Source organism: Simochromis diagramma, unplaced genomic scaffold (assembly GCF_900408965.1).
Source record: "Simochromis diagramma unplaced genomic scaffold, fSimDia1.1 OVJJ01000251.1, whole genome shotgun sequence".
NCBI classification, from domain to species: Eukaryota; Metazoa; Chordata; class Actinopteri; order Cichliformes; family Cichlidae; genus Simochromis; species Simochromis diagramma.
This window is the reverse complement of record NW_024387463.1, coordinates 70784-93891: the sequence shown is the minus strand read 5'-3', so window position 1 is coordinate 93891 and position 23108 is coordinate 70784. Positions and strand designations below refer to the sequence as shown.

Genomic DNA, 23108 nt, shown 5'->3' with positions numbered 1-23108 from the left:
ACAAGGGATGAGTAAACGGGGCAAAGAAATAAATTGATCGTTTATTTATTACATAAGTTAGACATAATAATTCCCAGTCATTTCCAGACAGGACTTACAACACATCCTGCTGATATCCCAGCTGCACATGAGACTTACCACACAAACTGTGCGAAAATAACAACACTGCAACCCGTCACACCCCGCTTAGCGACACTGCAATCGTGGCACACACTGCAAACAATTCGGGTCTCAGCGCAGCTGGGAATCAGTGCTATGCATGGCCTGTGATCTGGGAGAAAAAGGGAAGTGGCATAAACAATTAAACAAAAAAACAAAAAGGAGGTTAGTCCGCCCTTACACAACTTACTCTCAATCAATAACCGCCTTTACGGCTGGACGGACTAACCAAAACAAAATTACAAATCAATCAAAAGAACGAAAAAAAGGACAGCAGAAACAGCACAGCTGAAAAACAAACAACATTATCAATTAAAATATTACCCAATAAAATAGCAATTTTATAAAACCATTCAAAACCATGAAGCTAAAACAAACACTCAATATACCTACAATATTGATCAGTTTCCCTGCGCGCAGTCGATCTAGGGCTTGATCAATTCTTCTATTAAAATTCGTGGTCACACTAAAAAAAGTCCAATGACACATTAAAAATAGGCACATGCAATAGCAAACGATCCAAACAAAAATGGCAAAAGTCTCTTACCGACAGTATACCCACTCGCACCTGAGTGAATTAATTGCCTCTGGTTTTTTTCCACAGAAGAGCGCTGACTTCACCCCACACACCCACTACCTTTTCACAGCTCTTCAGCCAATCACCTGGCAGAAAGCAACAAACTGTCAGGTGACACTTGTTACACATTTAACCCAGTATTATATCTATGTATATTAAATATCATGATACAAATGTAATTTTTAAAAAATTACTGCGATTGTGAAAAGAATTAAACCAGGAGAAGGAAGAGTGGGCTGTAGTGGGGTGCCATAGTCGGTGCAATGTGACTGGCTGGCCTAGCGTTAGTCAGGCGCTGGTTTGTACTAGTAATGTGTCGGTCGCGAACGAAATGGCTCTTAGAGCCGACTCCTTATCGCGAGCCGTGGGGTTTGTTTTTTTTCTCCTTCTCTCACCCTCTCTCTCGCACTTTTTTCCGCCTCACTCTGCACGCGAGCCTTGTGTGGAGTGAATAAATAAAAGTATATTTACGGTGGCCCCTAGAGACAAAGCACGTACAAACTTCAAAACACGTACAAAAGACAACAGAAGTGCTCCAGGATGCTAGGTGCAGTGTTGAGCTTTTGTTACCTACTGGCTATGCAAGCCAGCAAGTACCAGCGACCGGATTTGGTGTGTGGTAGTAACAGGTAAATGAACATTTTTTTTAATTATTTGAATATATATGAGTGCATGTGTATAAATACACAAACAATACACTTATGCTTTCAATTGTGTAATTTAAGTGATCTAGATAGCTCTGTTTTGGAAGTTCAGTTAACGCTAGAAATGTGTTTTGGAGTTTGTACGTGCTTTGTCTCTAGGGGCCACCGCATATATTTATATATAAATATATATAAATAAAACCACTTTTTTTTACATTAGTAATTCATTTTGTGCATAATTTTATATTGTTGTTAATAATAAATTCATTAAAGCAACAAAACAACCTAAAGAGCCGGTTGGGAGTCGAAAGAACCAGCTCTTTTTAGTGAGTCGAGCCGAAAGAGCCGGTTCTCTAAAAAGAGCCGGAAATCCCATCACTAGTTTGTACACATACTCGTACTCAAAGTACGAGTACACGCGGGGCGACCTTCCACTGCCCTAAACACTGACACATTATTGTACCGGGAGGTTAAAGAAATATCACAGCAGCCGAACGACTGGGCCGCCCATGGAGCCTGGGACCTCGCGTGAAACTCTGAAGCGTGCAGAAAGCCCCAACCCGGCCGGTCTGCGGGAGGAGACGCCGGGAGAAGAGGCGAAAGGCGGAGACGGCAGAACCACGATGAGAAAGCAAGTGGGAGCGGACTGTGGGAATGATGGAGAGTCTAACAGCCAGATTAAAAACGGAGAGGAATACGAGGAGGAATTGGACCCAAGAATTCAGGTATGTTGCTAAAGAACCGTTTCCCTCCCCGCATTAGCAAATGCGTCATATTTCCCGAGCCAAACAAAACTACGATAAACGCCGACCGTGCATGGCAACGATCTGCTCCTGACACAGACCGACGCCTGGGTCAAGCCCATCCCCTGTCTAACAATATTTCCAGCTGTCTGGTTGTATTCTGCTTTTAAAACACGTCGTCTTTCCCGTGTGTTTCCAGGAGGAGCTGGAGCACCTCAACCAAGCTAGCGAAGAGATCAACAAGCTGGAGCTGCAGCTGGATGTGAGGAGGTCACAGTAAACCTGCGGACACCCCAGCCCCCACGTAGTTTTGCGTTTTGTTCATACATTAGGGTAACAAAACCCGAGACCCCATTGCAAAGTAAAAGCGATCTTAAGGTGAATGTAATTTCAACATTACCCAACACTAAAGATATAATATGTCATGAAATAAATGATAAATATGAAGAATACATTTTACTTGAAATCAGCAGTATCCATGCTCAAAGAGTCACTCAGTCTGTGCAAACAGGTTTCCATATATTAACACTGTGAAGCACAAGGAAAACATTTCATTAGGCTTTTACTCACTAATGTTCCCCTGTCTGTTTCTCTCTGTTTTTCTTCATTCTGTACTTACCCAGTCATCTGTTAACTCTTCCCTGAAATCTCTGCAACGTTCATTTTTCCTCAGCTTCCACCATTTATTCCTTACCTCTGCCTTCACTCGCTTCCACTTCTTGATGACCAAAGTCATCCTGCAGACTAACATCTGATGCTTCCTAGGTACATTCTCCATCTAGCAATCTTCTCTTTCAGATTGCACCTTCTCCATAGGATGTAGTCCAGGGGTCCTCAGTCCCAGTCCACGAGGGCCGGTGTCCCTGCAGGTTTTAGATCTCACCCTGGGTCAACACACCTGAATCACATGATTAGTTCATTACCAGGCCTCTGCAGAACTCCAAGACATGTTGAGAAGGTAATGTATCCATTTAAATCAGCTGTGATGGATCAAGGACACATCTAAAACCTGCAGGGACACTGGCCCTCGTGGACTGGGATTGGGGACCCCTGATGTAGTCCAACGTGTAGTATCCTCCTCCTTATAGATCATCCCATGTTCCCCCCTCTTCTTGAATCAAGTGTTCACCGCAGCCATTATTTCCATCCTTTTGGCAAAATCCACTGCCATCTGTCCTTCTGCATCACTCTCCAATCCAACACCTCCTCATCAGTTGTGTTACCTTCATCTACCAGTCCACTCAAGTCTGCTTCAATCACAAATCTCTCAGTCTTGAAGACACACTCCACCCATTCATCCATCTCACTTCCAAATTCCTTTCTCTTCTAACTGAAATCCAACCTGTTGGGCATACGCACTGAAAACATTCAACATCACCCCTCATGATGCTGTCTGACACTCTCTTCATATCCACAGGACTGTTTTCATGCACTTCTTCCACACTAACCCTATCCATATCCACGTTTAATCTCTTGTCCTTGCTTCCATCCCATCTGGTCTCCTGCACACACACAGTATGTGTGTGTGCAGTTATATATGCATTCTGGTTATAGTGCTTTTCTAACCTACTCAAGCACTCAAAGTGCTTTATGCAACATGTCCAGTGTTGGGAAGGTTACTTTTAAAATGTGTTCCATTACAGAATACAGAATACATGCCCCAAAATGTATTCTGTAACGTATTCCGTTACGTTACTCAATGACAGTAACATATTCTGAATACTTTGGATTACTTAATATATTACCATGCTTTTTACAACAACGTGAATGTACTATTGCTGTGTGATTTATTACTATTGCTGAAGGTTCGCGACTCCGAACTGTAGTAAAGGGACCTCTGACTAATACGGCGGGGTCCCTGTCGGCTCGTAGCCAAAAATAGCTTTACTTTGTTGTGTGGGTCAACTTTTCTTGCGAGAGACAGAGAGAGGCGTTGAAAGGCTGCTCCAACGGAACTTATTGTTTTCGGAGGAAAACACGAACACGGTGTACAGTCGAGTCTTAATAGCTTACTTACAACTGGGCTCGTCAGGCTCTCTTCTTGGCTGCAGTGGTTATTATTATATTTACATGCTTCCAGCTCCCGTTTTTACTCGATGACAACTCGTACCTTTCCACTCCCCTTTTTCTCCCTCCTCGCGCTCACAGACCCATAACGTGTATGGCAGTCCATTCTCCCTGCAGCACGGACTACACTGCCCATGATGCTACATTCTTTAGAGCTATGCTTGTAGCATTCTGCCTGTTAGCTTAGCACAACAACAACAACAACGAAAAGGCGCTCTCTCACCCAGGAAACACACAGTCGCAGAGAGAGAGAGAGCGTCGCCCTGTAACCATGGCAACCGTAACGCTGCCGCCTGGAACAACAGCACGTAGCTGTCAAACAAAACCCAAACAGTCCTGACCCGCGACAAAATGAAACAGGAAAGTACCGCAGTGTAATCCATTTATTTCAACAAAGTAACTGTATTCTGAATACCACATTTTTAAACGGTAAGTGTAACGGAATACAGTTACTCATATTTTGTATTTTAAATACGTAACGGCGGTACATGTATTCCGTTACTCCCCAACACTGAACATGTCATATTCACACCCATTCATACAGGCACTGAAGATCGCTTTTAGAGGACTTTGGTCTCAGTTTCTGTTACTGTAATGCCTCGTATATAGTGAGGGCTGGCTTTACTGTGTTTCCTGAAGTGGGGAACATTTTGGTTCCCTTGGCCAGGACACCCACTCCAGGATGTTGGATCTTCAGGAATACTGAGATCCAAAAGTGGCCAGTGGTATGCTGCTCCCATAGTAATGGCAGCAGCCTGCTGCTGTTCTCAGAACGTTGCCTGCTGCTTTTGACTGGCCGGTAAGCCAGTGCTGGCCCGAGGTTTGGTTTTTGACCGTGCCCACAGCTAAACCCATCACCAACCACCCACCTCAGCATGTATTAACCAGGTCTGAACTACGGTGTTACAGACCGCTGGTCCCCCAACCTTTTGTTATGTAGTCATTATTATATATTACATGTAGTAATTATTTCTACATCTGTGTAGGCCAAATAAAAAAACATTAAAATTAAATATCCAGTTTTATGTATTCAAATTTGTGTAAGGAAATAGAGGGCATGTACTGTACACGCTTCATCATGAAGAGTGCACTATGCCTCGCTCTAAAATAAAAAGTCAGAACAGCGTAACAATTATAATACTGCTTGAAATGGCTAATGATAAATGGAAAATATAAAAACCCAAAACAGCTCTGTTTTTGCTTTCACTGGGGCATATTCTGACTGTCCTCACACAAACACACACCTGCTGCTGCCTCTGTTGTGACTGTCTTCTGTTTTCCTCCACTGCTCTTTGAGCATTGTCTGTCAGTCAGTCAAGGCCGAGCAGCTGCTGTGTACTGGTTGGACCTGAAAGTTGACGTTTCATTTTTTTAAAAACTTTATTTAACACAGGGATCACTAAGGTCAAAGTGAGCGAGAGCTACTGCAACAGAGAGAGCGATGTGTTATTCACAGAGTGTGAAGGTGAGTAAAGAAGGTTGGCTTACTGGTTTGCAGGACGAAGCAAGGAAAGAGGGCAGGGTGGTTCTCAGGGTGAGTGGCTGAGTGATGCAATGAGTGGAATAGGATGTCCGACCTGTCTGCTCCTTTTCCAGAGTGGAGGTACGTGGTAGCGAATAGGAGGCCAGGCAGGTGAGATCCATAGTACTCCAGGAGGCCAAAAGGTAAGGGCAGCAGCAACTGACAGGTAAGTTGCAGGCAAGCAGAGAGTGAGTGAGGATGACCAGCATCAGAGGAAGTTGGTTCCTAATAGAGCTTAGCCAATGATGATCCAAGTGTGCAAACTGGAAACACAGAGAGCGCAATGTGCTGGACTGCACCGGCTTGATATGTGAGACACGAAAAGTGGGTTGACTGCATAGCATCGGGAGCGGCCTGAGTCTGACAGCTGATCACTGAGTCCATCTCGTATGGACCTATGTAACGAGCAGCCAGTTTTCTGGTTACCTGAGTGAGAATCAGAACACTTTGCCTGCGGAAATGATGTGGTCACAGTTGCTCCAAAACAGTAAGAAAAGTAACTGAATTAAGCAATAACATGTATTAAAAAGTGAAAAAAACAAACAAAATAAATGTAATGTATACAAATAGCACAATTAGAAATAACCTAGTATATTATACAAATTAAATGTATATGGCTTCTGCTGCACTCAGCCGGAAGCCAGTGCAAGAACTTTAACAATGGACTGATACGAGAGAATTTATGACTGTGGGTTAAAAGCCTTGGTGCAGCATTTTGGACCACTTGAAGGTGATTTAAAGAAAACTTTGACAGACAGGAGAAGAAAACATTACAATAATCTAATCAGGAGGCGATGGAGGCACGAACAAGCATCTCCATTTCACCTCTGGAGACAATAGTCCTGAGTTTAACAATATTTCTTAAATGAAAAAAACAGGAGCGGGTCACAGACTTGATATCAAAAAACAGAAAATGATCAAAAATTAATTTGATCATTTTAAAATTAAAATTAATTTTACCGTGGATGAGGAAGGACCCAGATGTTGTCTAATATGGGGCCTAATACTCTCTGGAGCAAGAATTGATTTCCTCCGTCTTTAAGGGTTATGTCTCACTGATGCTGCTGATGCTGATGTGCTCCTGTGACTACCCAGCACGCCATCACCGTCTTAGAGTCCAACTCCATCCCCAGGGTATTACTGGCCTTGTCCATCCCTTTATTGAGATTTTTGGCTGACGCGCGTCGAGTGCTACGTTTGCTTCAGGCTTAGGTGGCACATGTTGCAACAGACTGCCTGATGTCCTTCTCCAACATGCCCCTCCAGAAACGGCGTCTGAGGAGACTTATGGTTCTGCTCACCCCGAGGTGGAATTCAAAGCTTGAAGAAAAGCAGCTTAGATGTACAGGCAGGCGAGGTGGGCGGTCTGAGCCAAGTAAATCACAGCAGAACAAACAGCTGTGGGGACATAGTGGTGGCCAGGGGGACCTGAGCCAAGATCAATGGTCAATTTGCAGGCCTTTTCGGATTGTCTCCTGCAAATCCAACAGGTACGCCCAAAACTACAGGTGGGCAGGCTCTTTTGGCTGCGCAGGACAGGAAGTGAGAAAGTGTCCCGAGTGACCATATTAAAAATACTTGCACACTGGTTAGCCTCTCAAGCCTACAATGCCTGATCTGAATGTGTTCAGGCTGGGGCTCTGAAGGAGAGGGCAAGGAATTAGGAGCTGAGCGAAGGAGAATATATTACCATGGGCTCAAAGCTGGCCTTGGCGGATGCTCTGGGGGTCGTGTAATTTTTTTGGCTTCCCTCTGATATGTTTTTTTTATCCCCTATAAACACTTTGTAACAGATTTCTGTCTTAAAAAGTGCTATATAAATACATTTTACTTACTGTATTTTAAAAGATTGTAAATTCTGAGAGAGAAGGACACCACGGTTTGTCACCGGACATTAACTGATCAATCATCCGGTCATTCAAAGCTTGAAGAAAAACAGCTGAGACATTTATTTGGGCCAACCTGGTTTGGCTGCCACAGTCCGGAACTCGACCACAAATTGTGCTGCGTTACCTTGGCGGAGATTTAATAATTTCCTTGTGGAAGTTTGCTCAGACATGGGGTCAGTGAAAGTCCTCTTCAACTCATTCTAAAAAACATCATTTGGGTCAGAACGTAAAAAAGACTTCAGTCCACGCCAGCGCTGTTCCCCCCAGTAAGCTAACCACAGGAGGGAAGGAGGGCGACGAGCGACCGAAAGCTAACAAGCATCGTAGCAGCAAGCCCCTACACTGTGCCAGCTCACCGGTGAATGGTTTCAAAACACGGCTGTGACCCCACGACTGTCAGCATTACATCCCTCTTTTACCCTCTTTTTCTCTTCTGGACACTTCTTTCTTTCTTTCTTTCTTTCTTTCTTTCTTTCTTTCTGGATATGAAAAGAAGTTACAAGTAGCCTAGGTCAGCCAAACTAGAACTAGAAAAACGTCATTTTATAATTCAGTGTGTGTGCTAGGGTTTTGATTATCGATTTTCCGATTCTAGCTTGAATAATGTGATATCAATTCATTAAAACCCTGAATTGATTTTTAAATATAAATTCATTTTGCCAGAAATGCCAGAATCTCGTGTTAAACTAGCAAACAGTTAAAACAGTAAACGAGAGCAGTACACAGATTCTGCACAAAGACGTAAACACAAAGCGCGGACAGGCTGACGCATCAGAATCAGTGAGCTGTCGGCTTTCTCGCGACGGCACGTACATGGACACGCCATCGGGGCTGAAAGCCGACAGCTCACAGATTCTGAAGCTGCAGTTTTGTCTCTCCAAACAAAGTTGACTGAACCAGCAGCAAAAGAAGATCCAAACTACGCTTCACGTCTCGTTTCACATAAACATCGTCATGAATTCCCTCTGACTTTTGCTGTTTTGCGTCCAGCACGATAAAATCACACTTCATGCACAGCTCTCTCTCTCTGTGTACTTCAAGAGCAGTTTCCCATCTCAAATCTCTGTTTTCTGCATTATTCGCGTGCTTATTATGCACAAGTCTACTGTTATGCACAGCGCTGTCGGCTGCTGTTTTTTTTTCTTTTTAAATTTAACTTCCGACAAGAAAGCCTCATTTCTGCTGTTCTGTTTTTAAAATGATGCAAAATTGCATCTGTGCAGCTGTGTCTCTAATAAAACCTCTGCAACTTTGCTCTGCGTCACTTCAGCAGCATCAGGTAATGTTCAAATGTTGATTCATGGTTTTCTTCTGTTTTTGTTCTACTGCAGAGTATTATTAAGGTTATCTGCTATAAGAAGACAGGACACAAAAATCTCCTTCATGTTTTTCTGTGTTTTATCCTCAGTTACTTTGACACAAAGGCCTCTGCTGTGATGCTCACACCTTTGATAAAGTCTCACAAGTGTCAGCTTTCTTTTTATAGATATAAAAATATGGATATGAACTGATAAGTGATCAGAATTATAATATTTCTGACTGTCTGAGGTAAAGTTTCCCTGATTCAAATGGAGTCGATCGAATTGTGGATCGAATCGAATCGATTCTAGAAGTCAGTAACGATACCCAGCCCTAGTGTGTGCGTTTGCGTGACGGTGTGTGTTAGGGTTGTAAAGACTTTTCTCTCAGGCTTTCTTTTTTTGCAGACTCTGTCACAGCAAGTCAGATTGGACGCCATCAGTGAGAGTGCACTGCTGTTTTTGCATTCTACTTAGCCTATGTCCACACGTACACGGGTATTTTTGAAAACGGAGATTTTCCGTTTTCGTTTTAAAAATAATCCCGTCCACACGTAAAGGCAGAAATGAAGGAAAACGCTGCTAGGAACATGCCAAAGCAGCAGGTGGCGCTATATTCCTAACAGTGTAGAAATGTTGGCCAATCAGAAGTCTAGAAGCCTCGGTGGGAAAAAGTAAACAAAGCTGGGGCATAGAAGCAGAACAGAGTCGTATGTGTGGAGGGACAGTAACTGTGTGTGTATATGTAAGCATTTAAACACTGCAGAGAGTAGAATTAACAGTAACAGTATTGTAGAAATTCATTTCACCGAAACAATAACCTGGCGCACAGTGTGACGTCAAAAAAGGCGCACACCTTTGACGCTGCGTTTTCTGCGTTTTTCTCGTCCACACGTAAATGCAAAAACGGAGTTTTCAAAAATATCCACCCTGGCCGGAGTTTTTAAAAATCTCCGTTTTCAGTGACCGAAAACGCCGTTTACGTGTGGACGAAAGGTGCAAACGCACAGAAAAATCTGTGTTTTCAAAAATACCCGGGTACGTGTGGACGCAGCCTTAGTTCATTTTAAATTCTTGGCATCTTTAAAAGCATTATTTGCACACCGTGTTTCATCCAAATGAGACTTGTCTTATTTGCTGTGAAGAAAGCATTAAACCGGGTTATCTCAGTTCACATGGGTAGTATTGCATTAGCAGGTTTATGAACCGTGTTCACAACCCAAGATTTTATGTTCAATAAGTTTCTAAACTTTTCATGATTGCTGTGCAGCCAGTCTGTGGTCTAAGCAGCCAAGTGACTTTGTGCTCTGTCTTTATCTGCAAACACTTTGTGCCTCTTGGTATCCTGTAGTTGATCTTTCTATGACGAGCACACACTCACTGCAGATTTTTCAAAGTGCTCAAATTGCTCTCAGAGTGTCGAAGAAATTAATATCAATCTGTAGATCCATGCAGGCCTTTTGCAATGATTCAGTGTAAAAACAGATCATTGGATGTGCAGTGTGACAGCTTACATAAAGTCGTTTCCTAAGTTGTTCACAGATCAGTAGTAATGAGACTGACCCTCTAACAGCACTGCCTTAAGATCTGAGAACAGTGCTGACCAGCCTGAAGCAGGTGGTTGACCGTCTCGAGAACAGTGGTCAGCTGGCTGAACAGCTTCCTGTCAAAGCCCTTATATAAATCAGCTGACTACTGAGGCATCGCAGTACACCACAACAACAGGAATAGCATATCACTGGCCACTTATGGATCTTCTATTTGTCTCATATTTTGCATATTTGTCACATTTACTGAGATGGTTGTTGCAAGGGTGAAGAAAAGATTAAAGATCGGGGGACAGAAGTCTTGCATGGTTGAGTGGCTGAAACTCCACATACCCTTTGCACACCATAGCAATTGTAACATTCATTTGAAACTGTTTTGCCTTGCCAAGTAATTTTGTACGTTTTTTGTCCCGTAGGCATAATTTTAATCTCCAGCTGCGTTCCATTTATGAAGCTGTGATCACTGCTTGATTAAACACTAATTAGAAACATTTAAAGAAGTGCTAAAATGAAGCCTGCTATGATTACTGCTGGATCTTGTTTTTTCATAAGAAACTAGAAATTCTCTTATTTTAAGGTAGGAAAAGCTCTACTACAGAACCTTTCAGACCACATATTTCTTTTTTGCTTCCACAGTGTCTTAATCTGAATTCTGTGAGTGCAGATGCTGAAATATTCCAGTAACCTATCCAAAGAAAATCTATGAGCATAGCAGAAGTACATTTAAAATGCTCATGGTTCAAAAGCAAGTGCATCTCTGACCATTATCTGTGAGGTGTTACGTGTACGCTAGCAGCTATGTTATGTTTCTAAGGTTTTAGTAAAGTGGTGTTTGTTTAAGCGATATATTGAATGTCAATCACAGAACTTAGAATGTAGGTCACGGATATAACAATAAACCCCTTTTTTCCCTTCTCTGGTGCCTGCTTAACCTACTCAAAGTGTTTGTACACTTGACTCCTGTCTTCCTGTCACAGCCCCAGATGCCACAGTGAGTCGTGTCAAGACTCACGGTGTGTAATGTAATGTGCAATCTTATGCGTGTGCTCCCTCAGGACGCCAGGTCGAGCTACAGGAGGATCCTGACTGATTCTGCCAGGAAGCTCAATGCCCAGGGCTCCCAGCTCGGTGCGTGCATTGACAAAGCAAGGCCTTATTATGAAGCTCGCAGACTTGCCAAAGAGGTATGTGTTTCTACTGCTCACAAGTCAACAGAGTGAGATATATGCAATCAGTTAGCAGTTTATTAGAGCTGCTAAGCACAAAGTATGGTAAATGGACTGGTTCTTATATAGCGCTGTTCTACTCTATCTGAGCACTCAAAGCGCTTTATACAACTAATTCATTCACCCAATCACACAAGCACTTTTTCAAACTGTTTAGTGCTTACTGTCTAACATTCATGCACATTGACACTCCAATGAATGCATCAGAGAGCAGCATGGGGTTAGTATCTCTCCCAAGGATATTTGGCATGCAGACTGGTGGAGCCTGGGATTGAACCGCCAACCTTCTGGTTAGTAGCTTACCTGCTCTACCACCTGAGCTGGGCAAGATATTCGAAAGGTGGGTACAGGTTACCCAATCTGGGACAGGGTTGCTGAGGCTTGGAGTTCAAGAGGTGGTTGGGCTGGCTAGGCTTTAGGCCATGGGGCTGGGCTCAGTCAAGAAGAGCTACAACGACCTACCCACAGGATGGTGAAGGTCACTGCCAGTCCAGGTCCCAGTTGAAAAACAGGCTGTAGGAACAGGTTGGGAAAAATGCAGCTGTGCCCTGGAGGCAGCTAGAGTTCGATGCAGTGCTTTATTTCTTCAAAGAGATAATTGTGCGTCAGTGTATGAAACATTTTCGACTGCTAGAGAAGCTCACCTCCTTTTACTGGGGTCATATCTTTAGCTATTGTATCTTGGCAATTAGCAGCTGATGTTCTTAGGTGAGGTACCCAGCAGCATGTCAGTGTGGTGAAGGGCCATGGAGGTCCCAAGTTGTGTCAGTTTCAGTCCCAGTCATGGCTGAAGGCATAGCTATCTGAGACAAGGCAATGTGTGAGAAGGACCTTCCTTCCATCTACAGCTATATGCAGTGTAATGGGCTACAGCTTAACACAAGAACAAACGACTGTGGCAGAATATATCACATGAAGTCACATGAAGTCCTGTAAATGGTGATTCTTGATTAGTATGTATGTGACAGGGAATGGGAAGGTTGAGCCTTCTAAATCTTAATAGAGAGTATAACAGTTTATTTCAACGTGAATTTCATGGTGTGGAATGTGGCCATCAGTGGATGGTGTGTTTGGCTGTATTTGACGAATGAAATATCCATTTTTATACACAGAATTAACAACAGTAACACGAGCACATCTGTTTTATTTGGTTGCTCAGAAGACATGCTGAAGTGTGGACCTCTTCAACACAGTCTGACAGCTTAAATCTTACACTCCACTCTCTTCCCTTATCCTTATCAGGGTCATGGGGGGCCACGAGCAAGAGGCAGGGTACAGCCTGACAGGTTATCAGGCTGTTGCAGGGCTAACACAGAGACACAGACATTCACACCTATGGGTAATTAAGAATTATCAACCAACCTAACTACCCTAATTGCATGTCTCTGGCCTGTGGGAGGAAGCCGGAGTACACAGAGAAAACCCATGCGAACTCCACACAGAAAGGCCACAGAGAGATGGTGGATTCCAACCAGGACCTTCTTGCTGTGAGGCACACACCACTGTACTGCTCTTTTGTATGCAAACCCAGATGATCAGCTGTAAGTTTGGTTAAACAAAAGCTGTCACAGTGACAACAACAGATGGCAGTGCTAGGTGAAGAGAAATGATGGCGACAGACCATGGACTGTCTCCATCATTGAAAAAGCCACTGTCAGGGACTTGACACACCTTACAAGGCTAACACATGACAATAACATTCATCAGGAACTTAGGGAGACCTTAGAAGACAACAAGCTGATGCACTGTCCTCACTGCTGTTCTGTATAGACTTTAAACCCCTAAGCCAGCTGTTTGAAGCTGAGTGACCATCAGCCACCTCCTGTAAATGGATGACATCAGGCTGTATGCCACGAGTGAACTCACTGATCCACCTCACCAGGATCTACAGCAAGGACATGGGAAAGTCATTTGGACTGGATGTCTAAAACTGACTGGTTGAGTTCTAAAGGGGCAGCATTCCCATAAAGCAGAACAGCTGCAGGTACCTGTGTGTTGCACAAGCCATCATGAAAAAGATGCATGAATGTCAGTAACAGACAAATATCTGCATAAGACACGAGCTGAGACAAAACAGATCGGTAGCAATATGATGCAAGTCATCAATGCATGTGACTTTGCAAGAAACAAAGCACGAATACTTAGGTACAGAATTCTACTTGAGTACAGTAACAGAGTACAGTTTTTTTCTGAAACTTTTTACTTTTACTCTCTTTTTTAAACAAATACCTGTAATTTTTACTCCTTTTGGTTCATCATTTACAGTAGAATGTAGCTAGTGCTATGGAAGAGGAGGAAGCATGAAAGGAGTGATGTCTCTGAAGTGTCAGGTAATTTCAGACTCAATGTTTTGGTCAGTTCAACAAACATCAGCAAACATACAAACTGTTTGTGCGCAGTGTGTTGATAGCTGCTGTATTTCCAAGGAGAGAAAAGAGTGTGAGAAATTTGAGATGGAGAAAGATGTAAGAAAAGACAGGAGGGGACGCAGAGAGGTTGGATTTAAAGGCAGGCCAGCTCAGTAAAGCCTGGAAATCTGATTTGCAAATTTAAAACATACATGTATTTTTAATCTCATATTGGACATTACTTCAAAACAAACCAGGTTATACTAACTTTGTGTTAATCAAATGTTGCATGAAAATACTCTGTATGGGTTAAAGACATTAGCTTGTCACACTGCAGTGAAGTTATTGTAAAGCTGAAGTGGTGCACAGTGTCAGTGGTCAGTCTTGGTTTTACATCAAGTGTAGCAGACTGATTTACAATTAAGATGATGATGGTTGGATTAACTCACTGAATTCTGACGTTATACCAACTGTATCCATTCTAATATAAAGACATTGTACAGCATAATGTCAGTGTAGGAAATGGAAATCAGTGAAGATAGCTGTAAAAGATCTGCTTACATCGTTGTGTACATCCACAATCCTGTACACTAAATCTGCTGAAGCTCATGTTAGAAATGATTTTGAGTTGTGATTTTTGTCCCCATGCTGAGACACGACACAGATGTTAGGGTTCCCCCACCTGCCCGCTGTAACCCCTGACTGTGCTAATTTTACTGTTTAGCTCAGGAGGTGAAGTCACCCTCTACAGTGTAGGCAACTAGGGCTGCCACAAACGATTATTTTGATAGTCGACTAGTCACACATTATTTTTGCGATTAGTCGACTAATCAGATCATCATCCATTGGACGTACAGGTACAGCTTATTGCAGCAGCAGCATCTGCTCTCATATAACTATCATTAGCTGACAGCTTTAAGTGTTTAAGGTGCCAACTAAAAATAAAGACAAGATGATAGTTTATTAAAGTTTAATGAAATCTGCAGACTGTTTCGGTGAAGTTTAATAAACTCCTTGCTAACTAAAATATAACAGGACACCGGAGTAAATTCTGAGCATCTCACACTTCTGATAATCAGCTGTCTGCTTGACGTTTATTCAGCTGTGTAAAAACTTTAATCTCAGCCAAACCGATTTACTCAGGAACAAATAAAACACTGAAAAAAGCCAAACAACAACATTTTTAAGTTATCTAAGTGACTCATATATCATGTTTAACCTGAGTAGTGAAAGACGGCGGTGGGTTTGAAGACGATTTGCCGGGAGTCCGGTGTTCTCACGGCTCTAGTGAGCCTTGCCCCCGGCTAGCTATCGAGCTAGTGGGTAACAGACGTCTCCGAAAACGTCGGAGCGCTTTTGAAAATATGTGGTGTCTTGATAAACTGAGCAGATATTTGAGGTTTACACAGCTACATTCTCCCTGAAAATATGTTAAACGTTTATTTTGTGACCCATAAAGAATAATAAGAGTAATATTAAAACTAACTAGCTGCCGCCATTGTTGGAAACTGAGCAGCGACGCGCTATGAATTCTGGGACACAGCTTCTTCTTCTTCGGGGTTTAACGGCAGCTGGCATCCTTGTACATGCAGTGCTGCCATCTTCTGTTTCAGTCCGTTATTACACTCTTAAATCCTGCTACTTATTCCTGCGTCTTTCAGGATCTTACAAAGCTTCAAACGACGCGTCGACTATTAAATTAGTCGTCGACGATTTTGATAGTCGACGTAATCGTGACTAGTTGACTAATCGTGGCAGCCCTATAGGCAACACAATGTTTTTTCAAATGATCCTTCACCGCATGTGTCCTACGGCAGATTAAAACTCAGGACTATTTTCTATTCAAAAATTTGTATTCTCGTGTACTAATATTATTTTATTATCATATTAATGTAGCACAAGGTTCAGGTACCTTTGTGTAAAACCAGTTTTCAACAAGCTACTTTTTACTTACTTACTTTGAGTACATTTCAGAGCCTGTTTTTTCTCAGTTTTACTTGAGTAAAAAAGTTGCTTCAGTACTTTTATTGGAGTATTTTTCAACACAGGCATCTGTACTTGTACTTAAGAAAAGAAGTCTGTACTTTTGCCACCTCTGCTTAAAAGTAATCAGATACCCAGCTGGAAAAATACACACAGGAGGAGACAGATTCCACAGTGAGGACGGGTACCAAGAACGACTCACTGAGGTCTCCACTGAAGTCCAGCATCCTGAGATCTGTGAGCTATGGAGGACGAGGATTAGTGAGTGTCAGAGACACAATTCAGCATTAAACTCAGAACATCTATAAATAAAACAGGAAAATGGCCCCAGAGATGAGCTGCTCCAGAGTTCCTTGTGCAGCTGAAGACAGATTGTGAGGAAGTATCACAGACCAGGCCCCTACATTGGATTTACCATCGACACATGGAGGAAGTGGCTGAAATCAAAAAATCCAGTTTTGCGGTACAGTGGTCCCTCGTCTATCGCGGGAGTTACGTTCTAAAAATAACCCGCGAGGTAGCCAACTTTATTTTTTACAATGATTAGAGATGTTTTAAGGCTGTAAAACCCCTCAATACACACTTTATACACTTTTCTCAGACAGGCATGAAGATTTTCACACTTTTCATTCTTTTGTTTAAACTCTCTCAAAGTTCAAACCTTCGTAGAAGAATAAGTTTAGTATTACAGAATGAGACCAAAGGCACCCGCAGGCGATGACGTCTCGTCGACGTTGTTGTGTTTGTTGGGGAGAAAACTTACAAACATACAGTGCAGCACTTCAGAGTCACACAGCTAGCGATGGAAGATTTATGTCAATTTGACAAGCTGAACGCATCCTGTACTGTACAGGAGACACGGCATGAGATTTATTGACAATGGTCTACAGCCAATCAGGATGCAGAACACAATGCGCTGTAAAAAAAAAAAAAAAAAAGAGAGAGAGAAATTGCACACGAAGAATCCACGAAGGAGCGAGGCCGCGAAAGGTGAACCGCGTTATAGCGAGGGACCACTGTAATCATATTGTAATCAAATCTCACACTAAGAAAATAATCAGCTTTCCCACATGATAAAAATTAGATCTTAGGCCTGAGGAATATTTGGAAGTTTCATTTCAACCAGAAATCTGTTGTTTGAAGTTAATCGTCAGATTGAGCTCTCAATGGTTCTGTGACGTTTTAAAGTAAAGATTTCTCTTTTCACCCCAAAGTCCACTAAAACAGAAGAAACTTTGTTTACAGTGGTAGCTACAAATAGGGAAGACGATGCTGACTGTGTCTTTTTCAGCGTTAATTTGGATTCCGAGCTGTGGAGCTCTGCGCGTCTACTGGGAATCTATGGATGGAAGTTAGATTCATGTCCAGTGCTCCACATCAAGTTGCAGAGTGGAAACCACAACACAGAGTTACAGAGCGGGGTCACTGAGCGCAGAGTTGCATTTTACTGCACACTGTGGACCCTGCACAGTACTTTTGAGTTTTCAATTGTTACTTTTTTTAACTTTAACTTTTTAGTTTTCAAAAACAGAAATAAAAAAAGGATCATTATGGATGTTGCCAAAATATGTGCAGCAAGGTAGGCAGAGAGTACATAATAGAAAAAAATAAATTATTTGAGAATATTTTTTTAACCCTACGGAGTAAAGCTATTTAAACTGTTGTGGTATCTGTCTACATTAATGAAATTATATCAATTATCAATTTATGTAACCAGAGTCTCTGAGTTAATAATATGGAAAAAATCAAATCATAGCTCTAATGCTGAAAAGACTCTCTCTATGCATGTATGTTCGAACATGCATCTCTTTTCTGTGTTTTAATAGCTGCTATCTATTCCTTTAGGCCCAACAGGAGACCCAGAAGGCAGCTCTGAGATATGAGAGGGCTGTGTCCATGCACACTGCTGCCAGAGAGATGGTGTATGTGGCAGAGCAAGGCCTTTTGGCTGACAAGAACACCATGGACCCAACCTGGCAGGAGATGCTTAACCATGCCACCGCCAAGGTACACACTTCTGCCTCTTGCTGATGGTAGTGTTGTTGTGCTGTTTATACAATTAAAATCAGTGCGCTATAGATAATTCTTTCTGAACAAAAGGTCACCAAAAATAAATCTCCAACACAGGAACCTTACCAAGGGACTAGAAACCTTACTACATTACTACAGACCAAAACAGCTACAACAGTTCAGGGAGCTGAGACTGTGGCTGCATCACTATTTCCACTTATATGAAAAAGTTCAGGTGGTTGTTTGTCTGTTCTTCTTCTCACTTTAACTTCTGGGCAGAAGTTAAAGTGTGATCTAAGTGTCCATCCAGCGTTCCTACTCTTAGTCATGGTTTTTGTCCTGTCAGGTGAATGAGGCAGAGGAGGAGCGCCTTCGCAGTGAGCGAGAGCACCAGCGAGTCACCCAACTGTGCCAGGATGCTGAAGCTCGAGTCCAGACTCTCCAGAAAGCCCTGAAGAAAGTCATTCTCAAGTCCAAGCCTTACTTTGAACTCAAGGCTCAGTTCAATCACATTTTGGAGGTATGTACCATCATTAATTTAAAAATATCTTTTGAGTTATTCATTATTAATTTGCCTGTCAGCTGTAAAACACTTTATCAAGGCAGACAAGAAATGTTATTCCAGTTACTCCAAAAAGCTCTGTGACAGTCACTGAGAATGCATTGCATGATTTTGCATTGCAAACAGAAAATACTCGCTGTTGTAGAAGCAGCAAATCCTTTATCTGAACGTGGTTGCCGTACATATTGAAAATTGAAGAAAAACAAATTTCATTAGAAGAGTTAGCGGTTCCTCACCCCCAGTCCTTGCAGTTAAAAATCAGAACTTTTTAAAATCAAGATAGTGCCCACAACAGTATCAGAATGCAGTTTGCAGTTGCTTCTGTATTGTCTGTAAAAGTTGTCTGTGTGAGGCATACTAACCCCATGTTGCTCTCTGACGCGTCCATCGGAGTATGAATGTGTGTGAACATTAGATAGGAAGCACTTAGGAACAGCGTGGGAAAAAGTGCTTGTGCAAATGGGTGAATGTACAAGTTGTGTAAAGCATTTGAGTGCTCAAAGTAGAAAAGTGCTGTATAAGAACCACTTGTGTGCTATACTTTTCACATCTTAAGCCAGTTCTACTTCAAATACAAAAGATCAAACATTGTGTACTCGTGTACCTGTTTAGGTGTAAAACCCTCAAAGTAGTAAATTCGTGTAACGACGTCTTTTCTGTTTGGTCCACTGCACCCAGGCGCTCACAAAATTAATTACCGTGTAAAATATCACTGACAAAAGTGAAGAGTGAATTTCTTTATGCTGGACAATAAAATTACTAACTAATGATAAGGCTTGCATTCATGGTATAAGAAGCTGCATTTATGTAATATTCATTGTTTTAACCAAGGTGTAATTAATTGGAGTGTAGAGATGTTTAAATGTGTCAGCGTGAGCCTTCCTAACTTGCTGTAACCTTTTTTGCAGGAGCATAAGGCTAAAGTCGTACAGCTAGAGGAGCAAGTGGCAAAAGTAAAAATGCGTTACTCCGTGGCCCTGCGGAACCTGGAGCAGATCAGTGAGCAGATCCATGCACAGAGGGGGCGGACCAGAGCTAGCAGGGGGCATCCTGCCATCTGTGGGGGTCGGAGCTCCCCTGTAGGTGCTGAAGCTGAGGTCAGAACTGCCGCTGGAATTCATGACAGTAGCTGTGTGGGAGTCGACACTATTGAGAGCGATTGGGCAGATGGTGAGAAAACCAGACTGTGGGTAGAGCGGCACCGAGAGAGTGGCTGGGGCCAGAGGGAGCAACTGGAGGCAGAGCAGGTCGGCTCAGACTGCATGTCGGTTATCAGCCTTCAAACCATCGCCTCCGACCTGGAAAAGTGTGACTCAGTGGAGCATTTGGGTGACCTGAGTGATGCTGGGAGTGTGCTGGGTGAAGAGTGGGACCACTACAGCAAGTCTAATGACAAGCCAGTCAGCAGGGAGATGGTGACTGAAGGGCCTCAGCAGGAGCTTGTTCACCAGGAGAAAGGAGCTGCTAATAAAGAGAAACAGGAGAGTTTTGTTAAGCAGCACCACAGAAGTGTTAGTCTATGATATCAAGCAGGAGGAGGAACGTTGTGATGGTGATGATCGTGGTGATTAGGCTGAGGGATCATAGAAGAACTTGAGAGAATCTGAAATATCTCTGACTGAGAGGTGCCAAACAAGCTGACAAGAAGGCGCTGACAGTGATTGACAAAGTTAGGAATAGGTGGGTGGATTAACAGGTACATCAGCTGCACACTAATGAATCTTTGTGTGACAACATTAATCCAGTGGAGCAGCCCTGCACAGCGCACTGAGTCTGATCCAATCTGTTGCTCAACAGCTGAGGAAAAAAAGTAATTGTAAAGTACAAAAAGGCTTTTAACAACAGTTTAAACACATAGTTGTGTTTCATTTGTGCACCTGGTTTTGGCATTCCCTGTGTTAGCATGCTATCAGCTTGTAATTGCTTTAAGGATGGTCTGAAGCACCTGTTATACTTTCTGCATTTACAAGTTTGCAAGGGTGCCTTTGGGTCTGGGTAACATAAATTTGTGCCATCAGAGGATGAATGCAAGGCTTTGTAAAGACATACGCATATGTACCCTCCAATTTGACCACTCTACAATGATTATGCTGCAAGGGGAAAAAGCTGTACATGCATCTTCCAAGTGCACTCCAAGCAGACCAGGAAATAATCATAACAACTTGCCTGTGGTGTCCACCAGTTGCTGTGCCTGCTTCTGCAAGTGAGTATGGTCTTTAGGAGCAATAAGAGTGAATTCACTCTGCAAACTTTCCTGATGTAGGAACATGCAGAGTGTGACAAGAAACATGAGCAGTCACACTTGGGTTGGACACAAACTGGCAGCATGACCTGAACCAACCCATCTGGAAAACTGTGATAATCCTCAATTCTGAAGAAAGAATGTGGACACAAAACTGCATTGTCTGTGGAGGATAAAATAAGTCTGTAAACTGTGGGTCTTTTTTGCGCCACATGCTCGGATATGGCATTTGTATGGACGTATGTAATCGGTCTTAAAACTGATTTCAGCTACTCCCTTATTCACAATGGTCACCATAGCAGGCAGTGCTACATATTTGAGTTTACAGATTTGTATCTTCTCACGAGACTCAACGGGAATCTTTCACTTCTGTTTTTGAAGCGCTGCCAAAATAAGAGCAACATCAACCACACTGAAGCAAGCAGTGGTTTCAGGGTAAAGAGGCACACTGTAGGGTGCAGTTAGGCTCAGCTTTCCATAAAAATATTTATAAAATATATTATAGCATAATTTCATAGAGTGGAACATTTTCCACTATTGTACATGGAATACATCCTCCATCTGTGCCGTGAACTTTGTGAATTGTACATTAACCAATCCCATATCCTAACCCTAACCCAGTGCTGCTAAAATAAACGTCTAATTTCAAAAAGATAATGAGCTTCATTCTGTCCTTGAGTTCAGCAACTGCCAGAGGTGGGAAGTACAAATACTTTGTTACTGTACTTAAGAACATTTTTGGGAGTGTTAGGTCGGACAGGTTGTGGAGCTACCGATGGGTGAAGTCTTGAGTTCCTGCTTTTCAGCTAGCTCACCTGTTGCTCATCAGCCTCTTCAGCAGCCATTTTAAGGACCAGCTCCAGCACCCAGTTGCCACCAGATTGCCTGCCTCACCTGAATAAGGCTCTTTCATGCCTCTCCCATCTTACCATACTCGTACCATAATCTAGACTCTCAACTCTAGATTCTTTGTTTTTCAGATATACTGTATCTTGACTCCATCTGTGTATCCAGCGTATAGCCATGAAATATCTGAAAATTTTATCTCTTAAAAACAATGTATGCTTCCAAGTGAGATTCACACACAAAGTCAACTAAGCCTGGGCTTTTTGGGAGATCTAAGTGTCAAATTTTGCATATTTGCCCACATAGAAATCTGAAATTATTCAGACATTTCTCTTTACCATATATAAACTTTTGTTTTTAAAAGAATTTGATAACAGGAGTGCAGGGCTTTAGTAACAGTGCTTTTTTGCCACATCTCTGCCAGTATCCAACAGTCGAATAGTCAGCCAATCTTCGCTTCCCTTAAATTAAACAGATGGTGACCTGCTGCATCTGCCCAATGTAGCACTCTGCCTTGATTGAGATTTCTCATAAATGTTATTTTTGTGAAGTTGGAGGTTTTGCAGAGCTGTTTGAACACCAACAAGCCTTGGGTTTCTTCTAACATGGGTGTTACTTCTGTGTAGAACTATTTTCCTTCCCTCAAACAGAGCTGTATACTTATTCTGCTAGCACATGCTAGTCTTGTGTTCAGAAATTTTTGGAAGGAATCTCAGGAGAAAGGTCTGTCTTTTTAAAAAGATTTTATTTGCTTTGGCAGTTGTAAACTTGTAAGTTTACAGAGCGCTGTGGATCTCTATGTGAACCAGCAGCATGTTTTACAAAAAGGATGACCCTCAAGCGGGCTGCACAACATTATATAGTGAGACAAAAACATAGATTATAACAGCTATCTTCCTCCTGCACGGACGTGGCAGTTGTTGGGTCTGCGCTTCCACAGGCCCCGCTGGTTTAGAAACTTATTCCCGTTAACGACAAGGAAGCAAGACAATCAGCGATCAATTGATTTTAATTCTGCAAGGGAGGCCCTGGTCGGTGTCTCAGAAAAGCACTCTGAATCCAACCGCAGAATGACCCAGACTTAGGCCTTCGCTTGCCGCCTTTTATTGAAAACAGTTACAGTACACACAAGCACCTCCCATTGTAAAACCCCCCTATGGTTCTAAAACATAAGGCACTATGTGTGTATGTGTGTGTTTGTGTTTGGAGGTGCTTTGTGTGACCTCCTGCCCACAAAAGGGTCATAAAGGCAGGAAGCTTATTAAACAAGAAAACAACCCTCACATAGATGTCCCTATAATAAAACACTATAGCCTCCCCCACCGTCCAACAGGCTGGAGAGGTCAACAGAAACAAAGGAATGTCTTTGATCATGCTGTTTGAACTAAGCCTTACAAATTTAAGTAACACAATGACAACATTTAACAATTTGACTCCAACAGCAG

The 23108-nt window shown here is 42.5% G+C and overlaps 1 protein-coding gene and 1 long non-coding RNA gene across 4 annotated transcripts; one reads left to right on the top strand and one right to left on the bottom strand.

Annotated features, from left to right (window-relative positions):
• Positions 1-5087, bottom strand: LOC120723177. Of its 2 annotated transcripts, none has more exons than XR_005693676.1 (4): positions 5076-5087; positions 707-770; positions 553-625; positions 1-447 (listed from the first exon to the last, which is right to left on the bottom strand). It is a non-coding gene; the product is annotated as an uncharacterized LOC120723177 (long non-coding RNA). The 2 variants fall into 2 exon arrangements; XR_005693675.1 differs by having other exon boundaries at positions 1-271.
• On the top strand, positions 1712-21474 carry sh3bp5lb (SH3-binding domain protein 5-like, b). 2 transcript variants are annotated; one of them, XM_040014515.1, is made up of 6 exons: positions 1712-2105; positions 2323-2385; positions 11502-11630; positions 17849-18010; positions 18360-18533; positions 19484-21474. In XM_040014515.1, exons 1-6 carry the CDS (start codon positions 1890-1892, stop codon positions 20096-20098), a joined length of 1359 nt encoding a protein of 452 aa, XP_039870449.1. In that variant the 5' UTR covers positions 1712-1889; the 3' UTR covers positions 20099-21474. The 2 variants fall into 2 exon arrangements, with proteins under 2 accessions (XP_039870449.1, XP_039870450.1); XM_040014516.1 differs by lacking the exons at positions 1712-2105; positions 2323-2385 and adding an exon at positions 9049-9397.
• Positions 21475-23108: the final 1634 nt, after the last annotated feature.

Excerpts from the sequence above, each read along its gene's own strand:
- sh3bp5lb (XM_040014515.1), top strand. The coding sequence starts at position 1,890 with ATGGAGCCTGGGACCTCGCGTGAAACTCTGAAGCGTGCAGAAAGCCCC. Across the intron at positions 2,386-11,501 it reads AGCTGGAGCTGCAGCTGGAT|GACGCCAGGTCGAGCTACAG; the intron begins GTGAGGAGGTCA and ends GTGCTCCCTCAG. Across the intron at positions 11,631-17,848 it reads CTCGCAGACTTGCCAAAGAG|GCCCAACAGGAGACCCAGAA; the intron begins GTATGTGTTTCT and ends CTATTCCTTTAG.